This window comes from Alosa alosa, chromosome 1 (genome assembly GCF_017589495.1).
Source record: "Alosa alosa isolate M-15738 ecotype Scorff River chromosome 1, AALO_Geno_1.1, whole genome shotgun sequence".
Taxonomy (NCBI): Eukaryota; Metazoa; Chordata; class Actinopteri; order Clupeiformes; family Clupeidae; genus Alosa; species Alosa alosa.
The window spans coordinates 40843549-40867610 of NC_063189.1; the positions used below are offsets into that span (position 1 = coordinate 40843549).

Here is a 24062-nt window from a genome sequence, read left to right on the forward strand (position 1 = left end):
GTGCCTCGGAAATCGTTTAAAGCTCGATGTCGTCATCGAGGATGTCTCTTGTCTAATTGCCACCAGAGATGTGAAACAAGGAGAGTGGACTAATATGCGTGGATGCAGCATCCTACATGGAAGCGTTTATAGTCAAAATGTGCAATCACTGGGCCAAGCAGCCACTGTGAATTTGTTTCCCATTAATATTCTCAGCAATTTCCAGATTTAGACTAAATTAATTAGGTTACTTTGAGTCTGGAAATACCGGTACTTGACACTTATTCACATTCTGTTTTTGGATTAGTACAGCCCACAAATTCCATCCATTATTTCAACCAAGCTCTGATTATGCACAATAATGTTAATGATTGATCATAACCCCCAATTCTCTATGCTGTATAACAAGAGGTGAAGCTGCCGCAATATAAGTAATTGACGTGTCTAAAGTGATGCATGAGAGAGCAGAGCTCATTTCTCATTTCTGTCCTGGATTCCTCCAGCCTTATTGCAATCCCTCCTCATTTCCTTCACATGATTGATTAGGAGGAGGAGTTACGACATGAGTAAGAAGGGAAGATTGACAAATAGAAGACGCTATAGCTTAACAGTTAACATAACAGTTCCTTCAGTAACCGCCAGGTGGTACTATTGAGGACTGAATGAATCAGTCAACAGATGAATTACAAACCCTAGACACAAATAGTTTAAATTAAATTGATTGATTGTTTTAAACAAAAGTGATCAACAAAACACCACACACAAGGAGCTCAAGGTGTCTAGTAAAGACCAGTGCTTTGGTGTAGATAGATACTTTATTGATCCATATGGTGCTGACAGAATTTCCCCTAACCTCAAAAAGACTTATCTACAGATGTATTTCTACCTAGCCTAAATAACAAGGTTCCATCTGCTATACAGTAACCACTATGTCTGTTTACTGGATCACTGCAGTTCCCCAGACAGCCACAGGAGGTCTCTTTCCAAATCCTATCAGCATAGCAAGTGTTGAAGATGGATGTTCAGCATGGAAGTGACTGGAATCCTACAATTTCCAGGCATTTCTCATCATGGTGACAAAGTATTCGTCACTGTCGATAGAGGCACTCACTCCACTGTAGTAGTTCAGAAACTCTTCTTGTGTGACCTGTGACATTATATAAAAAATAAATCTCATGTTTGTAGGATGCAAAGTTTGAGGAAAAGGATCTAAGAAGCAGTACTTCCTCGTTTCACCTTTACTCCAGCGCTGGATGTTTTACCAAATCATGTTTTGTGCAGCCACAGTGGTGAACTGTGTAAAATGTGTGAATAACATTTTTAAAAATAGTATGTGTTTACTCGACCTTGCCATCTTTGTTGTAGGGTGAGTCAAAGCTGTCCAGGAACGAGCGAAACACTTGCTCCTCGCTCCACTCTCCGTTCTTGAACTTAGGATGGTGCTGGCTGTTGTAGACACCCTGCAGATCCTCTACGGTCACCAGACCATCCCCTGTCCTGTCCAGCTTCTTAAAAGCCTCTGCAATGATCTGCTTTCTCGCGTTTGACATTGGGGGCTGAAGTAGATGTAGAACACATGCAAGATAAAGCATTTATGTAAATTCTGTTTTTACCCCACTGGTGGTAAAGTGTCAGAATATTACCACAGAGTTGGGAGAGTTGACGGTCTAGACCAGTGTTTCTCAAACTTTCAGACCAAGGACCACTTAACCAAAAAAAAAAAAAAAAAACACGGACCACCTAGCTGAAAAAAAAAAAAAAAAAAAAAAGTAGACCTACTTCAACAGTATATTACAATAGGCCTACTCACTGAACCACCTTGCTTATTGTTTCAGAGGATTCATATGATTTCAACTGGCACAGCTTACATAGGCAGTGTTGCAGAACCGTTTGGATTTACATACAAGTTGGTTCAATATGGCAAACAACTCGTCTATATTATATTTCACCATGTCTGCTTGCGGACCACTTGGGATAGCTTGCGGACCACCAGTGGTCCCTGGACCACACTTTGAGAAACACTGGTCTAGACAAATATGGCACTGTGCAGTAAACTCATTGTGGCATCAGACTTTCTTCATTTGTAAACTAAACACAGAACCCGAGTTCGGTGGCGATATACTGTAGGTAGTGGAAAGCCATGTACATCAAGGCGGGGATGCTGAAATGGGCAAGACCTCTCCGGTTAAGGGAAATTGAATAAACCACATCACATGCAACCAGTGTTAAATTTGGATCTGTTATCAATTAACTTTGGACTGACTCTGCCCATTTGCACCTGACATCGCTCTGGCCACAGTGCACATGCACGGTCAGCAAAATATGCTGTCAAACTCAAACACCCTAAATGTTTTAATTAATTAACATCAACTTTGCTGCTAAAGCTGTACAAGAATATGTGGTGCTCTACACAAAGTGTCTGCTACCTAAACTGAAATAGAACTCATCATGTGTGACTGCTGAATTCCATCATGGAAAGGTCAAAACCTCAACTGTGCACTGCATTCACAAAACTATACATACTCTTACCCTTAATTTTTCCAGGAACTCATTGAAATCGACTGTTCCACTTCCATCCTTATCGAATATGCTGAACACTTCCAAAGCTCTCTCTTTGGCCATGGTCACCCCATAAGTGTCCAACCCCTTCTGGAACTCCTGCAGATCCAGGGATTTGCTACTATCGTCATCCATAATGCAAAAGGTCCTTTGATGCACAAGAATATGTCCATGAAAACAGTGTAAGAGAAAAGAGAAGCGCAAAACTGTCTACAGTGCAACCGATGTATTGAGAAACAGACGTTTCTGTCAGTCAAACATTTATCATTGAAATAATAGAATAGACAGTTACCCAGAACATTTCTAACAATTACTTTAACGTTGGTCCAGAAGCAGTGATTCAGAATGTATAATCTACTGTAGAATATAAGGTATTAGACTTTATACAGTTGTGGCTGCATTTGTGGGTACCCTTGCAGATTATTGAAATAATGTTTTATTTCTTCCTTTAAAAAGTGACAAGATTCTTTTCATGAATATCTGCATGTCTTTGTCAAGTAATAAAGTAAAGCAAAGACAGTTTGAATTAATTTATTGTGTATTTTACAAAGATACTCTAAAATGGCCTGGACAGATGTATAAGTATAGTATATAGTAGTAGTAGTAGTAGTAGAGTATATATACTCTTTTGATCCCGTGAGGGAAATTTGGTCTCTGCATTTATCCCAATCCGTGAATTAGTGACACACACAGCACACAGTGTACACACAGTGAGGTGAAGCACACACCAATCCTGGCGCAGTGAGCTGCCTGCATCAACAGCGGCGCTCGGGCAGCAGTGAGGGGTTAGGTGCCTTGCTCAAGGGCACTTCAGCCGTGCCTACTGTTAGGGGTTCGAACCGGCAACCCTCCGGTTACAGGTCCGAAGTGCTAACCAGTAGGTCACGGCTGCCCCCAAAGATGTGTCGGTACCCTAAATTGTATAGCCTAAATTACGGTCTTATAGTGATGCTTTAAATGATAAAATGAAGAATTAGTATCAGAGATGTATTTAGTCATTCAGCCTATAAGATGGAGAAAAGTAGTCTGTCTGTCTAGATAGATAGATAGATAGATAGATCTCAGTAGCATACAGACATCACACACAACATGCACTTACAGCAGAAATGATAAGTATAAACATATAACAAAACTCCACTGTAAAATAGAGACAGTAGAAGATAAGAAAAACTAACAAAACTAAATATACTATATAAATTAAATAAAACAAATCCACAGTGTGCTTGAGGGTGATCAAGCATGAGACGCTTGCAGTGACAGGGCCGGGACTGGCCTGTAGTTCTGTGTGCATGGTAAGGTGCTCAAGAGAGTGTCATGGTGAAGGTGCAAAAAGTAGTCCAACAGTAGTCCAACAGTGCAAGAATAAGGTCTAGAGACCAGCATAAATAATATGGACAAATAATAGAGTAAAGTATAATGTAGACAAGGTAATATAAAAAACTATGTCAGTGCAAGAATAGGTTGAGGTAATAGGGTTACAGCCATTCAGTATTGTACAGGCTAGTCCCGGCCCCGTCACTGCAAGCGTTTCATGCTTGATCACCCTCAAGCACACTGTGGATTTTTTTTATTTAATTTATATAGTATATTTATTTAGTATTTAGTTTTGTTAGTTTTTCTTATCTTCTACTGTGTACAGTGGAGTTTTGTTATATGTATATACTTATATTAACCCTTTCTGCTGTAAGTGCATGTTGTGTGTGATGTCTGTATGCTACTGAGACCTTGAATTTCACCTTGGGGATCAAAAAAGTATCCATCTTGTAGCAGAAGCCATTGGTCATGTGTGCTAATATAGCATGAACCAGACCAGAAATAAAAAGAACCTGACTAAGGAGTTCAGAAGGGAAATTATAGGCAAGCATGTTAAAGGTAAGGCCATCATAAAAATCTCTAAATAGCTTGATGTTCTTGTGAGCTGCACATTTATTAAGGTAATTGGGAGTGTAGCCACCTTTGCTGGGTGTGGCAGAGGAAAGCCCAGATTGAACAGAGGGATAGTTCAAATTGGAAGACAAAAGAACCAAAGAAAACTTAGGTAAATTCCAAGGTCCATATGTATTTATTAATTATTAGAGTTATTTTGTATAAATTATTTTACTGAACTCTTTTGCACAGAAAATTACGATTCTAAGGTCAAGGTAAATCAGTGTCTGATCACACACCATCTGTCACCTTTTCCCCCCATGGAACTTAGACTATTATGCACAATTTGTTTCTAGTCAAAAGTCTAATTTAAATTAAATTAAATTAAATTAAATGAAGAATGCTAATTACTTTTGCCAGTTTCAAATTATTTTGGAAAACAGAGCCTTTTTTCCTTTGTCGTGGTGGGCCATACAAACAATTTCAGACACCACTGTAGCCCATGTTAAATTAAGATTATAGAGATTATACACAACTTGCCTCCCAAGTCCCTTGATTCCAGCAGCCCCTCTTGCCAGGCACTGCTTCCTAAGATCTTCCAGGACATCTGATGATTGCAGATCCCCAGAGGCCATGTCTCTTTCTTAAAAAGCAGCGCAACAATTTTCTTTATATTTCTTCTTTATTTTGCGTGTTTGTTAACATGGGTCATCAGAATCTACCAAACGTTACCTTATTACCAAAGTATCTCTACTAGCCTACTTCTCACAAAACACACGAGAGTAGGCTAGCTAAACCAGTAGAGGTTGTTGGCATGGATACTTTGTTGATTTTACTCCGCGTCTGTGACAACTAACCATAGTAGCACGGGAAGAAAAAAAGTATCCGCGCACTCAAATCAAGCAGCCTAAAATGGGGAAAATCCTCGTTGAGGTAATTTACAAGATCAACATGATGCATTTTATAGATTCCTTAACGTAACGTAGTATGCTATCAGTTCCCTGGCTTTTATGCTATCAAACAATAAAGGCATAAAGGTCTATTTTACAAGACCTCTACCTGTCTGTCTCAGTTATTGCCAAATATAGGTCTATAGTGTAGGCTAGAGTTTATGGTAGGCTATAGCCTGGGACACGAGTAGGCCTATTACCACATAGGAATGTAGGCTATATTAGGCTACCCCACCATAGATAATTTACAAGTTACCTTACCTTTAGTTGCGAAAATGCTGTGAGTCTTGCTGTCTTGTTTGGCACTGTTGTGTCACCCAGGTTGATTGCAAAAAATGTGCTCGCTCCACCCTCATTGTTCTCGTCGCGAGGTAGGCTGTTTGGGAATAGGTGGGCCTAACCCCCGCAGTTAAACTCACAGTTTGTAGGCTGCCATTATGTAGACTCAGTAATTAACGTTTAGTTCGAAGATAAATACTGAAATGAAACTGACCAATAATGTCCCTAGTAGCCTGACAAGTGAGGATAGCAGATAATTGAGCTGACTGCTGTCCTCATGGACCAGTAGGCTAGTAAAATCTATGGTGTAACCTAATGGACAGAGAATATTTTGAAAATGTTTCTTTTTCAAAAAAACATTTTGAAGAAGAAATTGTCTTTTTGTGTCAGCGCCACCATTATTTTCACTCGTGGCCCCTGTAATCGGTGGTGATCCCACTGATGATAGTTCTAATCTGCACGTTTTCAAGAAATGAGCAGGCCTACTTTCCAAAAGAGATGAAGTGATTATATGAGTCAGCTTGGATATTTACACTGTAAGTTTGGCTGTTAAACATTTGGAAGATTGATCATTTGTGCACTGTGGCTGAAGAAAGGTCTGCAAAGATGTTCTTAATTGATCACATCTGTGAATGTGTAGATGTTTTCTAACGAGTGGTTTGGCTTGGACCGCTGAAGGCTCTATGCACCAAAATGTTTACACTGAGCTGTTTACTGTTTTTTCCAAAACACCATGCAAACAGCATATTTCTGCCCCTCTATTCACATATTAATGCACTGGATAGACCTCCTGGGTTAGAACAAGGAGTTAGGCCTAGTTCTTGTGCAAAGGATGTGCATGGTAACCCATGAGGCCAGATTTGGGGTAGATCTTTTTTTTTCTTAAAAAATGTCAGTTTCCTTTGCTATGACTTGCAGGATCTTTATCTACATCTGTGATATGCATGACTGTTTTCATGCAGATTATGAGGAAAAGTAATGTATTGCTCTGTTCTGCCACTTTGCTTATCTAAATGGCTGGCCTGTAGGCTATGGCATGCTGTCAAACCATAATCTGTAGGCCACTACTCAAAAGAAGAGTTTTAGACCCAAACATTAACTTTTTGAACACGGCAGGTTAGACTCCTTTTTCATAGACTCCATAAACAAGTATGTTTTTTAAGCTGGTTAAGTTTATTCAGCAGTGTTTTAAAGAATATCAGAATACAAACTCGATTTTGGCACGTTGTTTAAAAATAAATAAATCTTTTTCTCCCATGCTACCACATACTCTAAAATAAATAAACAGACCACTTTCCAATAAATATTGATTATTCACAACAAAGATGCACTGCATCAACTTAACTGCCGTTGGATCATGGTTGGATCAACCCAACAATGCTAGATCTGGTAACTGTTGCTGAAAAGCCAAGGTGAGAAGAATCTAAAATAAAAATAAAAAATAAAAAAAACATGACAAACATAGTGCTTCGGAATCCTTTTCATTCTCACTAGTTCTAACTATACATCAGGAGGCCAAAGCCTGTAGGCTACTGCTTTCTGTAGTTGTGCAAGTGCAGTGTGTTTTTTTTCCTTTCAGAAATCTTGTAATTTTCCATGTTTATCAGGGATAAAACAGAAATACCCTTTTGAGAAATCAGTCCACAATCCCAGATGCAAATATGCTCTCTAACACAAAACAAAGCCAACATAAAGTATTAGTAAAATAAACCATTAAGGGTATACTTTTTTGCAAAAAAAAAAAACTCACGTGGAATGGGTTTTACAGACAACGTGGGCATTTTAGATGTTACATTGCTTGTATCTGTAACACTCTGTACTAGGTGCGGTAATGGTCTTACATGCGACAGCTCACTTTGATGATTCGTGTGAGACTGAGCAAGCAGGCATGTCTGTAGTCCTCCCTGCTACTTGCATTTAAGCACATTAGTGAAGACATCGGCCCTTTTTTTAAACTGTGATGAGTTCTGGCTCAGGTCTAATCCTGTTGTGGATTTTTCTTTATTTAACTGTAAGGTAATGGTTTAATTTGCTTCACTTTGTGGAACAGGGAGCAGCAAGCTCTTTCCCTGTGCATTAGGGCAGTGAAGCTTGCATGAAAACCCAGTGTGACAAAGATGCAGCAGGCCACGTGGCATCTTTGTCACACTGGGTACACCACGCAGGTCATTCACAAATGCATTCAATAAACTAATTCATGTGGTTTGATGAATGCCTCTTGATGTCTGCATTTGACTGCAAGTTTCACTGGTGGGAGGACATTGACGTCAGTAATGGCTGGGATTGCCCTTTTGCATTGAAACCTGTGCGATGCAAATCTGCTTTGACAGGTGACTGTAACTGCCTGTCTGAGATAGCCTCATAATTTACTGAGGACTGTAACAGGTTTGTTTTCACTAGGCTGAGTGGAATGTCGACGAGCGATTATTTACTTCTATCTGGGCAGAAGAATAATATACTTTTGTGTTATAAAAAGTTTGTTAGAGGCAAGTTTGGGTTTGGATGGGAACTCTGTTAAGAGAAGTATGGGTTTGAATGGGATTTAATGTGTTGTTTTGGCAAGGCTTTTGAAGCAGGAGATTTAGAATATCGTCATTTGTATTTGAGACCTATTTGTACAGCCTGACCTGATAGATTTTAGAAAGTATAAAAGAACAAAAAAGATATACTAAATTATATGACTGAATGCTCAAGTACAAGGAGATGGGTGTGTAGTCACTGAATTGATTGGATTTTCAGTCCAGGAAAAACGGAAAAGGAACATCAAAATTTGAGGTAGATATGCACATACAAACAACTTAATACTTCATCATTAAAATAACATTTATAAGCAGTTAACTCATCAAAAACAAACATTCCTAGCCAGATATTTTGCTGGTCTATGGTCTATCCAGAATAAGTCATGAGAATCGTTTCAGTGTCAAGTGTATACAATGGTTCCAAGTCTGTCATGAAAGGCCTTTGGTAGTCTCCAGGTTTCCATTACTGTCTTACTGGTCTTAGTGGAGGTTCTGACCTTTGGACACTTGAGAAACAAACGCCTTTCTTAAGGCTGATTGTGACCCCCACAGCCCTTTGGGCATTGGCCATGTCACATCACTTTTTTCAGGCATCTGTAATCCATCATCCCCCTCAATCACAGTACATCTCCAACTCCCCTGCCCCATGTACCCCCCCTACACCGGGGTTGTCACACGCAGCCGCACTCCCTGGCTGACACGTCGGGGATCGTGTAGAAGATGTTGTTGTTGCCAAAGAAGGACATGTCCTTCTCGTAGCGAGTGGGCCGGCAGCAGGGGCTGTAGCGGGCCTTGTCCTTCCGCCCCCTGCCTTTCCGTTCACGGGACGTGCTGATGTCGTCCAGCTGGCCAGCCCGCTGCATGTGCTCCAGGACCATGTCGTAGTGGCGCCGGCGTGCCGTGCACCTGCCACTGCAATAGCGGAACACCACCATCTCGTCGCTTTCGTAGCCCAGGCCCAGCTCGCTGACTGTCCGGTGGACCTCACGCAGTGCGCACGGACGCTGGTCCTTGCGGGCACGCTTAGTCCTGCGGCTCTGCCTGTCCTCAGAGCTCCACGGGCCACCGCTGCTGCGAGCGTCGTCTTCCTGTTCCTGCCCGTCCTGACGACTCTTCCGGTCCACCAGCGCGCTGACGATCTGCTTCAGCTCGCCCTCCGTGAAGCTCTGAAAGAGGTAGGTGACTGCAGGGAGAGGAGAGAGCAGAAAGGCATGGTGAGAAGTTTGTCAGGTAAGGGTTAAACATGGATATCCACAATGCCGTCATCTTGAGCTCTAGTTCATCTCTAGTAAGACACAAAAACATTGCAAACTTTATGGAAATGTCTTTGTCGCAAGATATATATATAGTTCATGACTTGAATCTGCCTTGAAACTTGAATCTAACCCTTGTCCCTAACTTTAGAGATATTGTTAATCACCTCTAAGTCACATCTAAGGATAATCTGCACTTGTGTTTAGGACTCAATAGTTGGGTTTTAATGCACTTGTTGTTTTTTTAAATGCACCTGAGTGGCACATAAAATCTTCTAATGCACATAACATTTGATTTGTAAGAGGAGGGTGGATTAGCTCTCAGTTCATATAATAAGGTATAATGCTATTAATATTGATCGACCTTACATTTTGATCCCTTAGTTAGTATTCTGAATTCCTCACTTTGATGAGCAGAATGTCTATTCTTGATTTGCGTAGCAAACACAGATGCGTCTTCTCTTTAATGGACTTTAAATGAATGTGCTTAAAATATGCCAGTGAGCTGAATGGAAACCCAGTCATTATTACTCCCCAGAAACTAGCCCAGACTCAAGTGCAATTTCACACCTCCCGGTCAGTTTGTTTGCACATTTTAGAGCCATGACTCTTCCCGTCCCACCACTTTGGTCTGTGGTGTGTGGCTGAGACACATTAGGTGCTAGTTGACTGCGTAAGAGTGCAGCATACAAAGGCCTTAGTCACATAAACAAATTGGAGACTACATGGAGAAAGCCCATAAGCCTGCTGTCAGGGCCTTCAAGTGCCAGCTCATCAGTACTAGCACTGCTGTCAGGGCAGATAGAAACAAGCCAGCTTACACTCGGAGAGGAGAGAGCCCACGTTATCCGCAGACCGGGCACGCCGACGGAGACCACCCATCCTCGCTGACCTCGGAGGTGATGAGGATGTGGATGACTGTGTGGGCAATGATGTTGGTGATGACGTCAACGGTAAAGGTGGTGCCATCAGGGATGCCACCCAAGAGCGTTGTTTGGCTGGCGTGGGGGGCATCGCGGCGGGCATCATGGCAGGCTTAGTGAGGAGGACACACAGAGATGCACAGCAGAGCAGGATGGCCAAGGTGGCACCTTTCCATAACTTCATTTTAGAATGGATTGGAGCATTGAAACTCTGCAAAAGCAAGCAAGACGGAGAGGAACACTGTTACTTCCCTTGGCCCCATGCCCACAAGGTGTCACAAAATAGTTATTCAACAAGCAATCTTTTATCACCTGCAGCACTGGGAACTCTCTCGGAGTTGAAGTTAGTTCTGGGTGTTGTTTGTTCTAGCTGCTCATGATGTGCAAGTATGTGTATGGGCCGAAATTCTGTCTGGCAGGTTTTAAAATACACACGATCAGGGAGAATCACAAACTTGTATCACTAGCTAAGTATATTATACTATGTATATTTTTCCAGTGCTTTCTTTCTCTTATAGTTCGTTGACAGTAATCTTCCTGGCCCCTATGTAATTGCATCATGAAGTTTGTGTAGCAGTGGTTATTATTTCATGGTTGTTATTTTATCTCCAATCAGTTTCCATTATTATTCACCAGGGTTTTAAAGACCACCACTCACCCCATTTTCACTTGGCTAAAAACACTTCCTTCCAAGTTTCATACCTTTCTAAAGATGGAAGCAGAAGGTATTAAAGGCACATCAGTCATTGGCTGTTGGTACAGTTCACTCCGCATGGCGCAAGATAGGGGTGAGAGTACCATTACTAGCATCAAGTACTTAATTGATGGGAAGCCATGAGACATCACCTGGTGACGAGCTGAGCATTGGCCCTCTGTGCTTTATAAACTTCCATTACATGTCGACTTGAAAGAATGCGACAAGAGTGCACTGACTCACATTGTGAAAGAGAGGAAATAATCATTCTCAAACAGGAATCGCCATGACACACCTATTTGCTGACCCTGGGGCCTCCTGGTCCATATGGATAATGTGTGTGTGTGCGTGCGTGCGTGTGTGTGTGTATGTGTGTGCACGCAAATCAGTCAGTGTTATGTTCCCCTTTCACCTCCCTCCAATACCACTCTCACCAGACTCAGAGTGTTAGTGTGTGTGTGTGTGTGTGTGCTCCCTCCAACACCACTCTCACCGGACCACTCAGGGCCACTCAGAGGAATTACATCACACAACTTCCTGTTATTTTTCCCTGGACGTCTTCTTTTCCTCTCCTTTAAGTTAAAAAGGTGAATCTCTCCCCCTTGCCCCTCTGCCCCTCTCCCTCTGATGTATCCAGTGGTAAGCTACTGTGTTTTTTGTTCTAGAACAGGGTTAGGACGAGCAAAACATTTCCGCAGATCAGGAAATGGCAAACGGGTTGGGACTAAGGACATATCCAGACCAGTCAGCCCCCTCCCGCACCCCAACAAAGTGCTTTGCCAGACTGGGTTCTAGGTGGCCTCAGTGGACCACATCCAGGCATTAGGCCTCCCATCTTGCATGCTACGAGACAATGTCGACGGGGAATGATGCGTGTCGTGCCTCTGTGTGATTCTCGCTCTTAAAAGTTCCAGCTCTTCGGGGGGTGCTTATTTTGATGAGAGTAACCCAACACCAATTTGTTTTGCCTCTCCAAGAGCAACAGTAGAAAGGACATGTTAGGCATCGACATCCAACGCCAAACAAGAAAGACTTGTAACTAACACACAGCAGTGACTACTCAGATTCACCCAAGATTACTGAAGGATTTCCGTGTACAGTTCAGAGTAATTACTTGACGCACCAGGCACCAGAAAGGTGGCCCTTGATTGCACTGTTTACAATTTGAAGTCCTTCATATGGCGACTGTGCTTGATGAAGGATAGACCATCTGTTTTATTTCCTAACTCTTGTGTGTGTTGGGGTTTCCAAGCATGCTATCACCCAAGACTCAGCTCTTTCTTGTGTTTTCTTTTCTTAACATGACAGATGAAGTTTAATATAGGAACACTTTGAAGAGCATGCTACAGCACTATATAATGGTTATAAATGATTACATCATTATTTGATTTCATTACCACAACGGCTGTTATCTCATGACGTCTGGTTATAGCACAAGACGCTGTTATTGCAAGCTTATATGTCAACTCATCAAGATACACACACACATTCTCTCTCTCTCTCTCTCTCTTTCAGTCTAATTGCAGTCAGACACTTGTGTCGGTTCAGAAATGAGGGCAACTGATGAATGGCCCTCCTGAGGTAAGATTGTTCCCATCTGCTGTCAGGTTGGGTAAGTGGTGATGAATTGAGGGGTAATGTTGTCTCCCCCATTTGAGCCCAAAGTCCAACATACACACACTTTAAACCCATTATTGGTGTGGGGGGAAAAGAAACACTTTGCCCCTAGTGGATATCGTGTGGCTGGCTCCCATCTCTGAAGATGACCGGATGAAGACAAGGGACCATTAATGTCAAAGTCAATGAAGTAGCAACCCTCAGCTTCCTGGACAAACGTCATTTCAACGTTTCCTCAACGTCAACATAAGGCTTCCAGCGCCACCATCACATTCTAGACCCCTGGCGTGTTGGGATATTCATAAGACGTCCACTATCTCATGTCTTTAACCGTCATCTCTTTTGGCCACACAGAGGGCCTATTCATAAGGCCCACTGTCACGACAGCTAAAGTGTCATCGTGTCTCGTAGGTCGTGCTTTCTGTCCCATTCTCTTCTCTGCACCACAAATAGGTCTCTATCCCTATCTGTGGTCTGCATTGCCTGGGCTCCCTACAATCTCCACTTTTTTTTTTGACCCCCTCTAACGTCTTGCGCTCTGTCGGATCATGGTCACAACAGGCTGTTCAGTGTGAGCTGTGCAGATATGTCAAAATTTCGACAGAAACCATGTCTGCGGGATTTAGTCAGCGTGAAGAATGGTATGGCAGTGTGGGGAGTTTGTGGCTTGCAGCCATACTACATGTAACGACTGAAACCCTCCTTTGTTCAGTCCAAAATTGACATGAACTTCTGTCACAGATCACTTAAAGTCCATGATCTAACTCAGTCTAAGCCCCACACATGTCCTATCCTCTCCCTCTCTTTCTCTCTCTCCCTCTTTCTCCCTCTCTCTCTCTCACACACACACACACACACACACACACACACCCATCCACACAGAGCCTACCCATGAACTTGTGAACGCAAAGTCAGACATGCTCAAAATGCAGAAATACTTGCCTCTTTCTTCTAATATTGACGTTCTTATCTGATCCAGGGATGAAACATGATGAATGAAGAGGGCTCTATTGACCTACCAGGGCATGCATGATGTGCTTATCATAACAATTTCCTTTTCCATCTTTGCTCTCTAATTTTGTTTGCATAGGAAATCTCCATTACTGCCATCCTCAGAACGTTCCATCAATACCGGGAAACTCTTATCTCTGCAAACCTGTTATCAAAAGAAGAACTATCTCATATGTACCCTGTAAACACAACTAAATCCTTGGAGAATCAATTTAAATATCTAATATCCTCTGTTGTTTTTAATCAGTGGCACATTAACGACAGACAAATTTGTTCCAGCAAGACCGTCCTCGTCTGTCTAAACATGTGAGTGACGGTAACTGTGACGCTGCTCAATGACAGCACACAAAGTTGCTGATCCATTAATTTAAAATAGACCACAGCCGTAGCTGCCATCGGCCTGCTTTAAGGTATTGGTAGTTGGTGATTGATGGTTGCATAACTTACGGTAACCACCACCAATAATACCACGTCATCCTGCTGCCTATCCCAGTCCCAAGTGTAAGCTGTAGGAGCAACCCTAGGTGTGTGTGAGAGAGTGAGACAAGCCCTGGGGGCAGCTAGGAAATGTGTGAGAAAAGACGCCAACTCTCACCTCAGCATTTTCATCCCTTTGTCCAAACCGCTGGATCAGTCACCTCACTTCTCTCTCTCTTTCTCTCACTGACTTTCTTGCTCTGACTTCTCCCTTGGCTCTTGTCTGTCTAATTTTCTTCCCCCTCCGTTCTCTTCCTTTCAGGCCCACACCCGTGGCACACCCCTCTCCTTCACCGCAGTGGGGCTATAGATTTACACTGTGGCTCATATCAAACAGGAGGAAGAAGGGGAGATTGGAAGAGCGAACCCATGTATACTTTACAACATACGTTATTTTTCCTGTAAATATTAAGGACAGCGGCTGGTTCGGTATTTGCCGTGGTGCACTTCCTGGTGGATGTGTCCTTTGCTTGCTTTACGACGGGCTCCATAAAGGGCGAGTGGAGAAGCGTGGCCACGGCCAGTAATGGGAACACACTCCAAAGATCAGGGACGGATTAGCACTAATGCGGCCCCACTTCATCTGCCTTCACGTGGGATAACACCTGCGATTGGCCGACTGAAGGTGTGGCCCCGGCCATCTGACTTAATCTCTTAGCCCTACCCTGCTTCAACCCCCTACGGCACCACGCCACTACACCACCAATAACCTCCCTCTCCGCACAACGACTCAGACACAGAAAGAGAGGGGGACACAAAGGGAGGATCCCCAAGTACGTCGCTAAAAAGCCTGGAGAATAGACTTGTGTGGCACACATATGTACTGTACACACACAAATTCTGACAGCAGGACAACCAGCTGCTGCATTTGGTCAACCTACTGTATTTGACCATAATACATTTTTAAAAAATAGGAAATATTTTTTAGCTAATACAAAATGTCATTATCTAATAGTTGTGTAGACTGCCCGTTTTATATTAGCTCCAGGGCATTTCCACGTCCATATAGCTATTGTATTGCAAAGAGGGGCTGATTGCCTTCTTACCTTTGTATGTACCGGTATGTGTCTCTGCTCAAATGAATGTGATGAGCACACAGTGATCATATACAAGGGAAAGCAACTAAACTGGGTTTGGTCCTCTATAGCCTCTATACAGCTATACGGCTTTAATAGGACCTTGGCCTACAGAGAGCCATCCTTGCTAACGTGAAGTACAGGTTGACGCGGGTTAATCAGCTCTCTTTGCTCTAATGCCCAGCTAGGTCCAACAGTCTGCCTGGGCCACCTCGTTGCTGCAGGCATCATGACCGCATTGCAGGCTGGGAGAGAGCTTGGCACCCCTCAATTATACTCACTGATAGCAACTGGTACAGCATGATACATGTTGTGTGCAGAGGCTAGTATTTGTTCTGGAAGGCAAGGCACTGACCTATGTGTCTAGGCTTTCCACCTATGTTCCATGTAGCACTCAAAGCTGATTGTAGTTGTTGCGGCTGCTCTTGCGTGTTGGTCTTAAAGCATATGGCCAGGTACAGGCAATTTCTCTTTTCGAAGTGTAACCAAGCAAAGGTCTCTTTTAAATAGCCTAGAAAGATAAAAAAAAAGCATTTTTCTTGAACACAGAGCCAAACCTCCTCCCGGAATGGCGAGGTGCAGCGTCTCCGAAGCCAAGCCAGTGATTTTTCACCTGGCCAAGGCTGATTTGTGTGTCCCCAGCCATCACTGGAAGTGAGGAATTCACCATCATTACGCAGTCTGCCATCCCAAGGTCAGGAGCGCAGGCATTTAGACAGCCCCTGCGGCCCCTCTCCCAGCCCCACGCTCTCTGTGCAATCACCCTACCATACACGCAGCCTGGTTCCGGCACACCCACCTTCTTTAAAGAAAAGCCAAGCGATTGAAAGCATGTGTACGTTTGCCAGAGACCTACTGCTATTTGGATGCATTGAACCTATATACACACACACAGTTTGAGTTTGTTTGTGCCCCTGCCTTTTCTTCTCTCTTATTTTGTGTAGACCGGGTCTTTGCGTTGTTAAGGTGGCATCCCTCTTCTAGTCAAATTAGTGGAGGGAGTGTTGGTTTACTCAAGCCACTCTGGGATTATCAGCATTTTGATCTTATCCCTCGGTGAAAGCAGTGTGGGTTTTTTTGTCATGTGATGGGGGCACAAAAAGCCTTGATGGGAGCTCTCTGGCATGGGCTGAATAGCTTTTCTGCCTTCAACATGTCACTGCACGGAGGGGAAAAAAAAACACTCGTCGGAGTGTCAATTTGAAATATGTTGAGACATTTAAGGGGATCAGCGAAAACATTCCTGAGCTTTCAGTGGATTGTTTTGTCATGTGCCTATCAGATAGAGAGAGAAGAGAGATAGAGAGAGATGTCGTCCATCTCCCATCTGTTGGAGAGCCGCATGCTTCCAAAAAAAACGGTTTGCCCTGTCCCATGCCAGAAGTGCTGTGGGCGTCAAACGTGGGGTTTGTGTGATTGATGGAAGTCCTTCATGGAGCTTGAAAAGTAAGCCAGATTGGATCTCTGGGTTATGGGAGTTGAAGGGCTCAAGTGACGAGAAGCTTAGCCTCTGGTGCCCCAGCCACTCGTAACGTGCCTCGCACCCCAGGCCAAGGGTCACTGGCCTCCCCATTTACTTTTCATGGCAGAGAAATCATGCACATGACACATGGTGAGTAAGCGTAGATGTTAGCACCACGAGCATCAATAGGCTTGCCTCTCTGTCCTAGTGTTAGTGACTTAAAACCTTGAACAGGTGTGAGACAGTGATGGGGTGCACTTTGGAGATTAGTTAATTTTTTTAGGTTAATCTCCCCCCCCCCAACTCTTCGCACCATTTCCACACCAATATGGTTTCAACAAGTGTCTTGGATTCAGAACAAGCTGAACCTTCTAAGCATGTCAAAAGACAATGTGTGCAACCATGCTGCAGCCTATGTTGTTTGTATTTCTCTGTTAAGATCACTATCTTCTGTTAAGGTCGCTGAACACATTTCAGGAATGCCAGATCAAAGGGTGAACACAGATGAGTGACGAGAACTATGTGGACTGATAGGAAATGCGGACATCAAACAAATTTGTCAAGTAAATGTCAACCCTGAGCTCTCGCCAGCATACTGACATTTTGTGAACCTTCGCCTCGGTGCAGTGCTTAACGCATTCGCACTAAGCTGCGGCTTATTCTAACAAAAGGAGATGTGTCCTTACCGTTCGCTTGGCTAATCCAGCCTTATCTTTATGTCGCTGTATCGGGTTGACCTCAAGACAAGTGCCAGTCCAATAAGTCCCTCATCATGAGGCAAAGGATGAGATGGGCACACACACACCATACACACACTTTCTGTCTCTGTCTCTCCGCCCCCACGGCTCTCTGCACCTTCTACATCTGGGGGCGGCCGGGAAAGCTCCTCCAGCGCTGTGGTGCGTGCCGTCCGAACGTGCGTCTCTGCAGATGCTCCAAACGGACTCCTCCCTAGAGGTCCCTCATGGCGCTGCGAACTTTTCCAGAATCATGAAATCACCGCTGGCTCACATCCTCCCTGAAGATGGGTGTTTGTAGTTTCTTCATACTTTTCAGGGTGTGTGTGTGTGTGTGGAGTTGGTGTTTGAAGGTTGGGGCGGTGAGCGCCTTCCAACAAGTCAAGGACACTTCAAATTCTCTGCTTGGCCAACGCTTAATGTTTTGGTTTGTGGAAATCCCTTCTGTATACACTGATGTTCCTGTCCCTCCACTTGCCCCCGTTTGCTGAGGGTATTCCACTCAGCCGGGAGAGGCAGACCTAGAACATAAATTGTAGAATTCAAACAGGGGATGGGAACACTATCCATGTGCACTTCAACACATCCAAGCCAACATCATCTACAAAAACAAAACTAAGTTATGTTGCAGATCTTTTTTCCGAGTAGTTCTCTGTGTCCATATTCTTTTGTTTAAGAATCTATATGTATCTCTCCTATATACAGACTAAATGTATCAGACTTATGTATGTGTGTCAAAGCCACGGACTACCAATCAATTTAAACATGGAGAACAAAAGTTAGACAGCAGCTTAACAGCTTTTCCACATGCAATTCAAAAGGCATTATATTACACAAGACAGACAATCCTCAAGATGCACATCTTTGACACAAATCTAACATTAAACTTCCCAAACTATGATCGACTACAATTTCCATGTAATGCTTTATAGTACCTATTACAGATGATTCTATCTATCTGATTCTTCTGAGTCCTTTTGCAAGTGACTTACCTTTTGGGCTTGTGTGAGGATGGTCAGGGCAGACAGACTGTCCGGATTGAAAGTGTCCTGTTCATGTGGCGGGGTGAAGCCTTTTAGAGGATCAGAGGAGCGTACAGGCTGAGAAGTGCATCCGTGTGCCTGTGTGTGTGTGTGTCTCTGTGTGTCCGTGTGTGAGACAGAGAGCCAATGGGAGCTCTATGGAAGTTCTCAGTGTCTCCCTCTTTCTCTCTCTCTCTCTCTCTCTGTTCGCTGGCTGTGGCTCCTCCTCAGTGGTGTGCATTGAGGAGCAGCAGGCTCGGATTACCACTGACTGCTAATCTGCCCGCTGTGGGCCCTGGCAGACTCAGCGGGGCTGCGCAATGCCTATGTGACCTGTGTCCTGCCAGTGGGCTCCCTTGGGCTCCCAGGGGCCACCCATGCCGTGGCCCCCAGTACGGCCACAGGAGACAGATTTGCCTACCTGACGTGTGGGTTAACCAGTAACATTAGTGCCCATCAGTAGGGCTGGGACGGTAACCGCATTACCGCAATACCGCGGTCACGTGACCCCTACCGCGGGTCTGAGCTCGTCACCGTCATCACCGCAAAAAAAAAAAAAAAAATCTGTTAAACATTTGGGTGATTCGACTTCGATGTTTTCAACCATGACATATGCACAATTCCGGTTTGAAAATGTAGCAGAATCTCAGAGTTATGCAGTCAGCTTAGACGTCTGCAGGTGGCTAGCCTAGGCTACAAGAAGTTGAATCCCACTATAATTGGCCTGCACATGTGTACGTGTACTGTAGGCCTATGTAATGTCATGATGTGTAATGTGATGAACCATCTTATGACATTGATACTCAGAGAACCACAGTTACGTTATGTAGGCTAACCCTCCGTTTTCACAACAAAACTTCAAACCGTTAGCCTGACGAGCCAGACCCACATTAAAATGTAGTGTCTGGGCACTCACCGTTCGCAGTGCTCAGTCCGAGGGGCGGGATAATCAGTTGTCTTTCAAATTCCCTCTGCACGCAATAGGACAGCGGCAGCGCTATGAGTCCCATGCGTTTCCCACCAGCGGAGCTAGTTGGCTAGTTCAAACGTTTGCCAACTTAATAAAAGCTTAACTCGTGTCACACTGTTCGCCAACAGCAACATCCATCTTATTTGTTTTCAAGAAGCAGGGAATTCAAGCCAAACCATTGCAACTCTGCCATCAATCATTATGTTAGGCCCACCTAACGACTCTATACACGATTTCATTGGCCTGATTGAGTTTCGATTTCTGGAGCTCACAAGCCAACGGAGAGTTACTAGACTAGCCCTGGCAGCTGCCGCTAGGGGCGCGTCTAGATTTCTAGGCTATCAAACCGTGTCATCAAAAAAAAAATGAAGCAAATCCAACCTTTCGCGTTTGTGTTGGGGAGCGCGATGTTCCAACATTCCATTTGTTTACTATGCGAGAGTAGTAGCCCAGAAATCTAGACGCGCCCCTAGCGGCAGCACATTACATTTGCTGCACATTTTAATGTGGGTCTGGCTCGTCAGGCTACGAGAGTAGGGGAGAACTGGCACAATCGTAACACTTTTTTCTATTCTCTCCGTTCAAACTCGATTTACATAAAGCTGTTAAAAGTGAACGCTGTGAAATTTGGCCAGAAAAGAGTCATACATGTTTAGTTCATGAAAGAATTACAAAATATGTTCTAGTTTGTTAAGAATTTAACTTAACAGCGACATGTAGGTCGAGCTAGCCTCGGACCTACTTTTGTTACAACCTGACGCAGCCATTAAAACGTGCGGTAGCCTACCGTTGTAACATTAGCATAAGTGTCAAGACTGTAACAGTTCTTAAATCATGATAGCCTTGTTGATAAACTGCTTATTTCTTTCATGTCTGAAGCATTAGGTTTAGTGGTCTTTGAAGTTGCTGCAGCTGCCAACATTTTTATTGGCTATGATGGCTGATGGCGGCACAAAATTCATAATCCATAATCCATTTTTTTTTTTTTTGGGGGGGGTGTATACCGCAAAACCGCGGTAATTTCTTGCTCACCGACCGCGGTAAGAAAACATCCATACCGTCCCAGCCCCACCCATCAGCATGTGAATTATTTTTTTTATGATGCTTGTGCAGCAACCATGATACATAGATGACCACATGGCTATTGGTGCCTCCACGGCAAGCAAATTCATTCAGGGACTATAATATGTGACCTATGTAGTCACTGGAGACATTCACAATTCTGGTGTGTATGTTTTAAAGGCAAAATCGTACAATCTAAATGTAAATCAGGTTTTTTATGCGTATGTAAAGAATTTGGTCTCTACATTTAACCCATCCAAGAATTAGGTTGTGCAGTGACCATGATGACTGCTAGATAGAGAGAGAGAGAGTTAAAAATGATTCTCTCTCTCTACCAAAGCTCATCTTTGGATAATGACTCTTTTGGGAAACACGCCTTAGAACAAGTCCTGGACACAGGCAGCATGGAGGTCATTTTTAGATGCCTGTTCTAATTGCTGCCATTTAAAAAGAAAGTGAGAGGCGTGGGATGGAGGCTTTTGGGGAAGACAAGGACAAGGGATTGTGAGTGCAAGGGAACCTGAGTTCACAAGTAAGCGTGCAGCCCCGTGAGGTCGGCGAAAGCTTTACCTGAGAGTGTTCTCGCTGTGCTAGAAACATGGCCTGACCTGGTTGTGAGGTCTGCCCACTGGCTTGACATTCCGTGTAATCAGGAATTTGCCTGAGCGTCCTCTTTCTTCTTTGATGGCTTGTCCCCAAGCACACTTTATTGGGATAACGTTTCGGCCCGCCTGGATGGATGTTCTGGTCCAAGGGAAAGGGAAAATGATTCCCTCGTAATTTAAAATACTATGATGGAAACCATCTCGAAGTAAAACATCACAGCGGCCGTTCGGAGTTAAAAGCAAAAGTGGATTTGCCAGTCTGAGTCACAGATTCACGACTCGGCTTCCAAAAACAAGCTGCCGTCTTTTACTGTCAGTTTGTTTTTCCCTGCATGTGTGGGAACCACACGAGAAAATAGAGAGCAGATGGAAGCTTTTGGGAAAGTCTCCAGTTCTTTAATCTGAAGGATAAATAAATACCTGACTGCTGAGAAAGAGAAAGACAGAGAAAGAGAGCGAGAGAGAGGGCGAGACACTCTCTAACACAGCACAGCAGGTCTGAGCTTTCCAGGTTTAGCACGCTGTCAACAGGGAATAGGATCGGGTTGGAGGGGCCTCTCCTCAATGTACAGCAGCACCTTGGACTAGACTAGCTTGTTCAGGAGAGTCAGAATCCTTGCGGGCCGCAAATGTGTTATGGAACAAACGAGACATTCCATTCAGCCAAGACACTGCGCGAGACATGAACAAAAAGAGTGGTCTGGAGAAAGCAGCCGGCTGCTTATCAGAAAAGGATCAGACGGAATAAGTCTGATATAAATATAAAAACATACCACTCCACTCTGAGCAATCTGAGCTCTAAACCTCACAAATTCTTTAATAAATCCATCTTTTACAATGTAGCCTTTGGGCAACATACTGGACTTTTGCAAAAACTTTAAGTTTGGGTAGATTTGTCAATCAGTGTTAATCCGTAACACATTTTTACAATTACAGTTGAGTTTGAATAATATCTGACTTATCCAAGTATGGTACAATGATTGCCCTTGATTGACGATTGTGGCATGTGATATTAAAACTCTTTTGTCAGCGTTTGTGGAATATTAAATTTGTGTGGTGAAATTAACAGTGGTGTAAAAAGGACAGAGCCTTGTCCATTATTGAATGCATATGTCTCTGCCACCCTTTTCCCATCATAGGTCCAATGAGGGATGTACTGAAATGATCCAGCTCAGTCGCTTCTTTGGGTTAGACTTGCAAGTGAGCGCATCTTTTGCTTGATAGATTTTAAGTGATATAACATATTGCTGAGCTTGGCTGTCTGTCAGATTGTTTATTGTATCATTATGTAATCTCTTGAATCATTTAGTCTTCCAGTGACCTTGGTCTGAAGACAGATTCTAATGTGTCAGCTTTAAGTTGAATTCATCTGGGACTTGGACATCTAAGAGGTCCTTTTGTGATAAGTTACTCTGGCACCCTTCAATTCGCACAAGACATCTATTCACTCTCTTACAACATGATCCAACATTTCATCTCCATGTCATTTTATGTCCATGATAACGTAAGTGTAAGTAGCAGCAGAGGCACAGTACAATAAATTGTATATATTACTTCTGACCACCTATCAGCATGGGCAGTTAAGTGAACACTTCTTTTAATGTGGTTTTAAAATATTTTTTCACATTTTCAGTTCTGTTTCTCTTAACTCTTCAACACTCTGAAATGGAGCTCTGAGGAACATCTTACATCCCCATTAAACAGCTTTTACACAGATTTGCAGGTCTCCTCTCTGAAAAGTTTCGTGTTGATAGGAGAGTGACCTTAGATTGGACCCTCTAGATATGCCTCATTCTATAGGTCTCCCAACTTTAAACATATACTGCAACCACAGACAGACACATACACACTATTCAGCGCAGATTACTGCTCTAATTACTGTTTAGCAAAAGAAGAGAGCCAAAAGAGTCTCAGCCTAGACAGGATATTTAACACACTTGTTTTTTTACCCTTAGTGTAGCGTGAAAAGTGGTTGAGCTTAAAGTACATATAGTAGTGCATTTTCATCAGCATTAGTCCTGGGTTGCAGGGCAAGGGAAGAAAGGCGAAGACTCTTTCACCCGAACAACAATTTCAATGCATGATTGAATGTTTTCAGAGCAGGGCTTCCTGTGAAAGGTCAGGTAAACAATTCCTATGAAAATTGTTTGCAAAACTGACGGTAGTCAAGCGAGAATGGGTGTGTCTTTATGAGTGTGCATTACTTCCTTACACATTCAGATAGAAGATAGAAAGTGTGCAAATGATGAAGGGATGAATGGTTAGATTTTATATTTATGTTAATGTTATGCGGCAGATGCTTTTGTCGAAAAATTTGTCCAAACAACATCAACAACTAATATATTATCATTGAACATCAGCAGAAGGCTATCCCGATGAGTGGAAGTCTGCGATGGAGGGAATATATCACCTCTTGAAATCATGTGGAGTTCAGTCACTGCATGACTTGTGCAAATGATCAGAGCTTGTCTCAAAAAGAGCCAAAAACAACAGAGTGTTCATGGTAACATGAGCTAATTATTTATGTGCAGCATAACAAATGCTTACAGGATGTTTTTTCCTCAGATGATTGAAGGTTTACAACAAGAGCATTAGTTTATGATCTTGACATCTGAGGTTGTAAAATCCGGCCAAGCCTTTAGTTGTTTTTATTGTCGGTATTGTCTATCCTCAATTGATTTGTTAGTAAGAAATGCCTTTGAGATGTGTTGGTTTACTTTCCACCTTGCTGTCAGACGGTAGATGCATGGTTCGTCATGTTTTTGTTTTCATTCAGTGTCTGTAGGTTGGCCATTCTTTTAAAGTGAACAGAAGGTAGAAAAACCTCAGACTCACTCAACCGTCCACTCCTGACTCATGCAGTATATTGTTCTGTAATGTATACGTGTACATGCGAATGAACAGCAAGTTTGTGCAGCAACTCTCCTGTTGAAGATGGTTTACAGTTCAACAGAACACAGGCCACAGTGTTCTTGCTGCTTCAAATTCCAACACACAGACA

At 43.2% G+C, this 24062-nt stretch overlaps 2 protein-coding genes across 3 annotated transcripts; both read right to left on the reverse strand.

Moving 5' to 3' along the window:
• Positions 1-775: 775 nt before the first annotated feature.
• Positions 776-5772, reverse strand: capsla (calcyphosine-like a). 2 transcript variants are annotated; one of them, XM_048256131.1, is made up of 5 exons: positions 5616-5772; positions 4945-5047; positions 2509-2686; positions 1326-1535; positions 776-1126 (listed from the first exon to the last, which is right to left on the reverse strand). In XM_048256131.1, the coding sequence occupies exons 2-5, from the start codon at positions 5037-5039 to the stop codon at positions 1025-1027; spliced, it is 585 nt and encodes a 194-aa protein (XP_048112088.1). In that variant the 5' UTR covers positions 5040-5047; positions 5616-5772; the 3' UTR covers positions 776-1024. The 2 variants fall into 2 exon arrangements, with proteins under 2 accessions (XP_048112088.1, XP_048112095.1); XM_048256138.1 differs by lacking the exon at positions 5616-5772 and having other exon boundaries at positions 4945-5357.
• A 1021-nt stretch (positions 5773-6793) lies between these two features.
• Positions 6794-18601, reverse strand: LOC125302196 (glial cell line-derived neurotrophic factor). Its single transcript, XM_048255281.1, has 4 exons — positions 18395-18601; positions 17352-17923; positions 10227-10539; positions 6794-9335 (listed from the first exon to the last, which is right to left on the reverse strand). The coding sequence occupies exons 3-4, from the start codon at positions 10510-10512 to the stop codon at positions 8824-8826; spliced, it is 798 nt and encodes a 265-aa protein (XP_048111238.1). The 5' UTR covers positions 10513-10539; positions 17352-17923; positions 18395-18601; the 3' UTR covers positions 6794-8823.
• Between the last annotated feature and the right edge of the window lie 5461 nt (positions 18602-24062).

Coding starts and splice junctions, on each gene's coding strand:
- LOC125302196 (XM_048255281.1), bottom strand. CDS start 10,512: ATGAAGTTATGGAAAGGTGCCACCTTGGCCATCCTGCTCTGCTGTGCA. Junction 9,336..10,226: donor GGGCTCTCTCCTCTCCGAGT/GTAAGCTGGCTT, acceptor CTCTCCCTGCAG/TCACCTACCTCTTTCAGAGC.
- capsla (XM_048256131.1), bottom strand. CDS start 5,039: ATGGCCTCTGGGGATCTGCAATCATCAGATGTCCTGGAAGATCTTAGG. Junction 2,687..4,944: donor GGAATCAAGGGACTTGGGAG/GCAAGTTGTGTA, acceptor TGTGCATCAAAG/GACCTTTTGCATTATGGATG. Junction 1,536..2,508: donor AGTTCCTGGAAAAATTAAGG/GTAAGAGTATGT, acceptor CATCTACTTCAG/CCCCCAATGTCAAACGCGAG.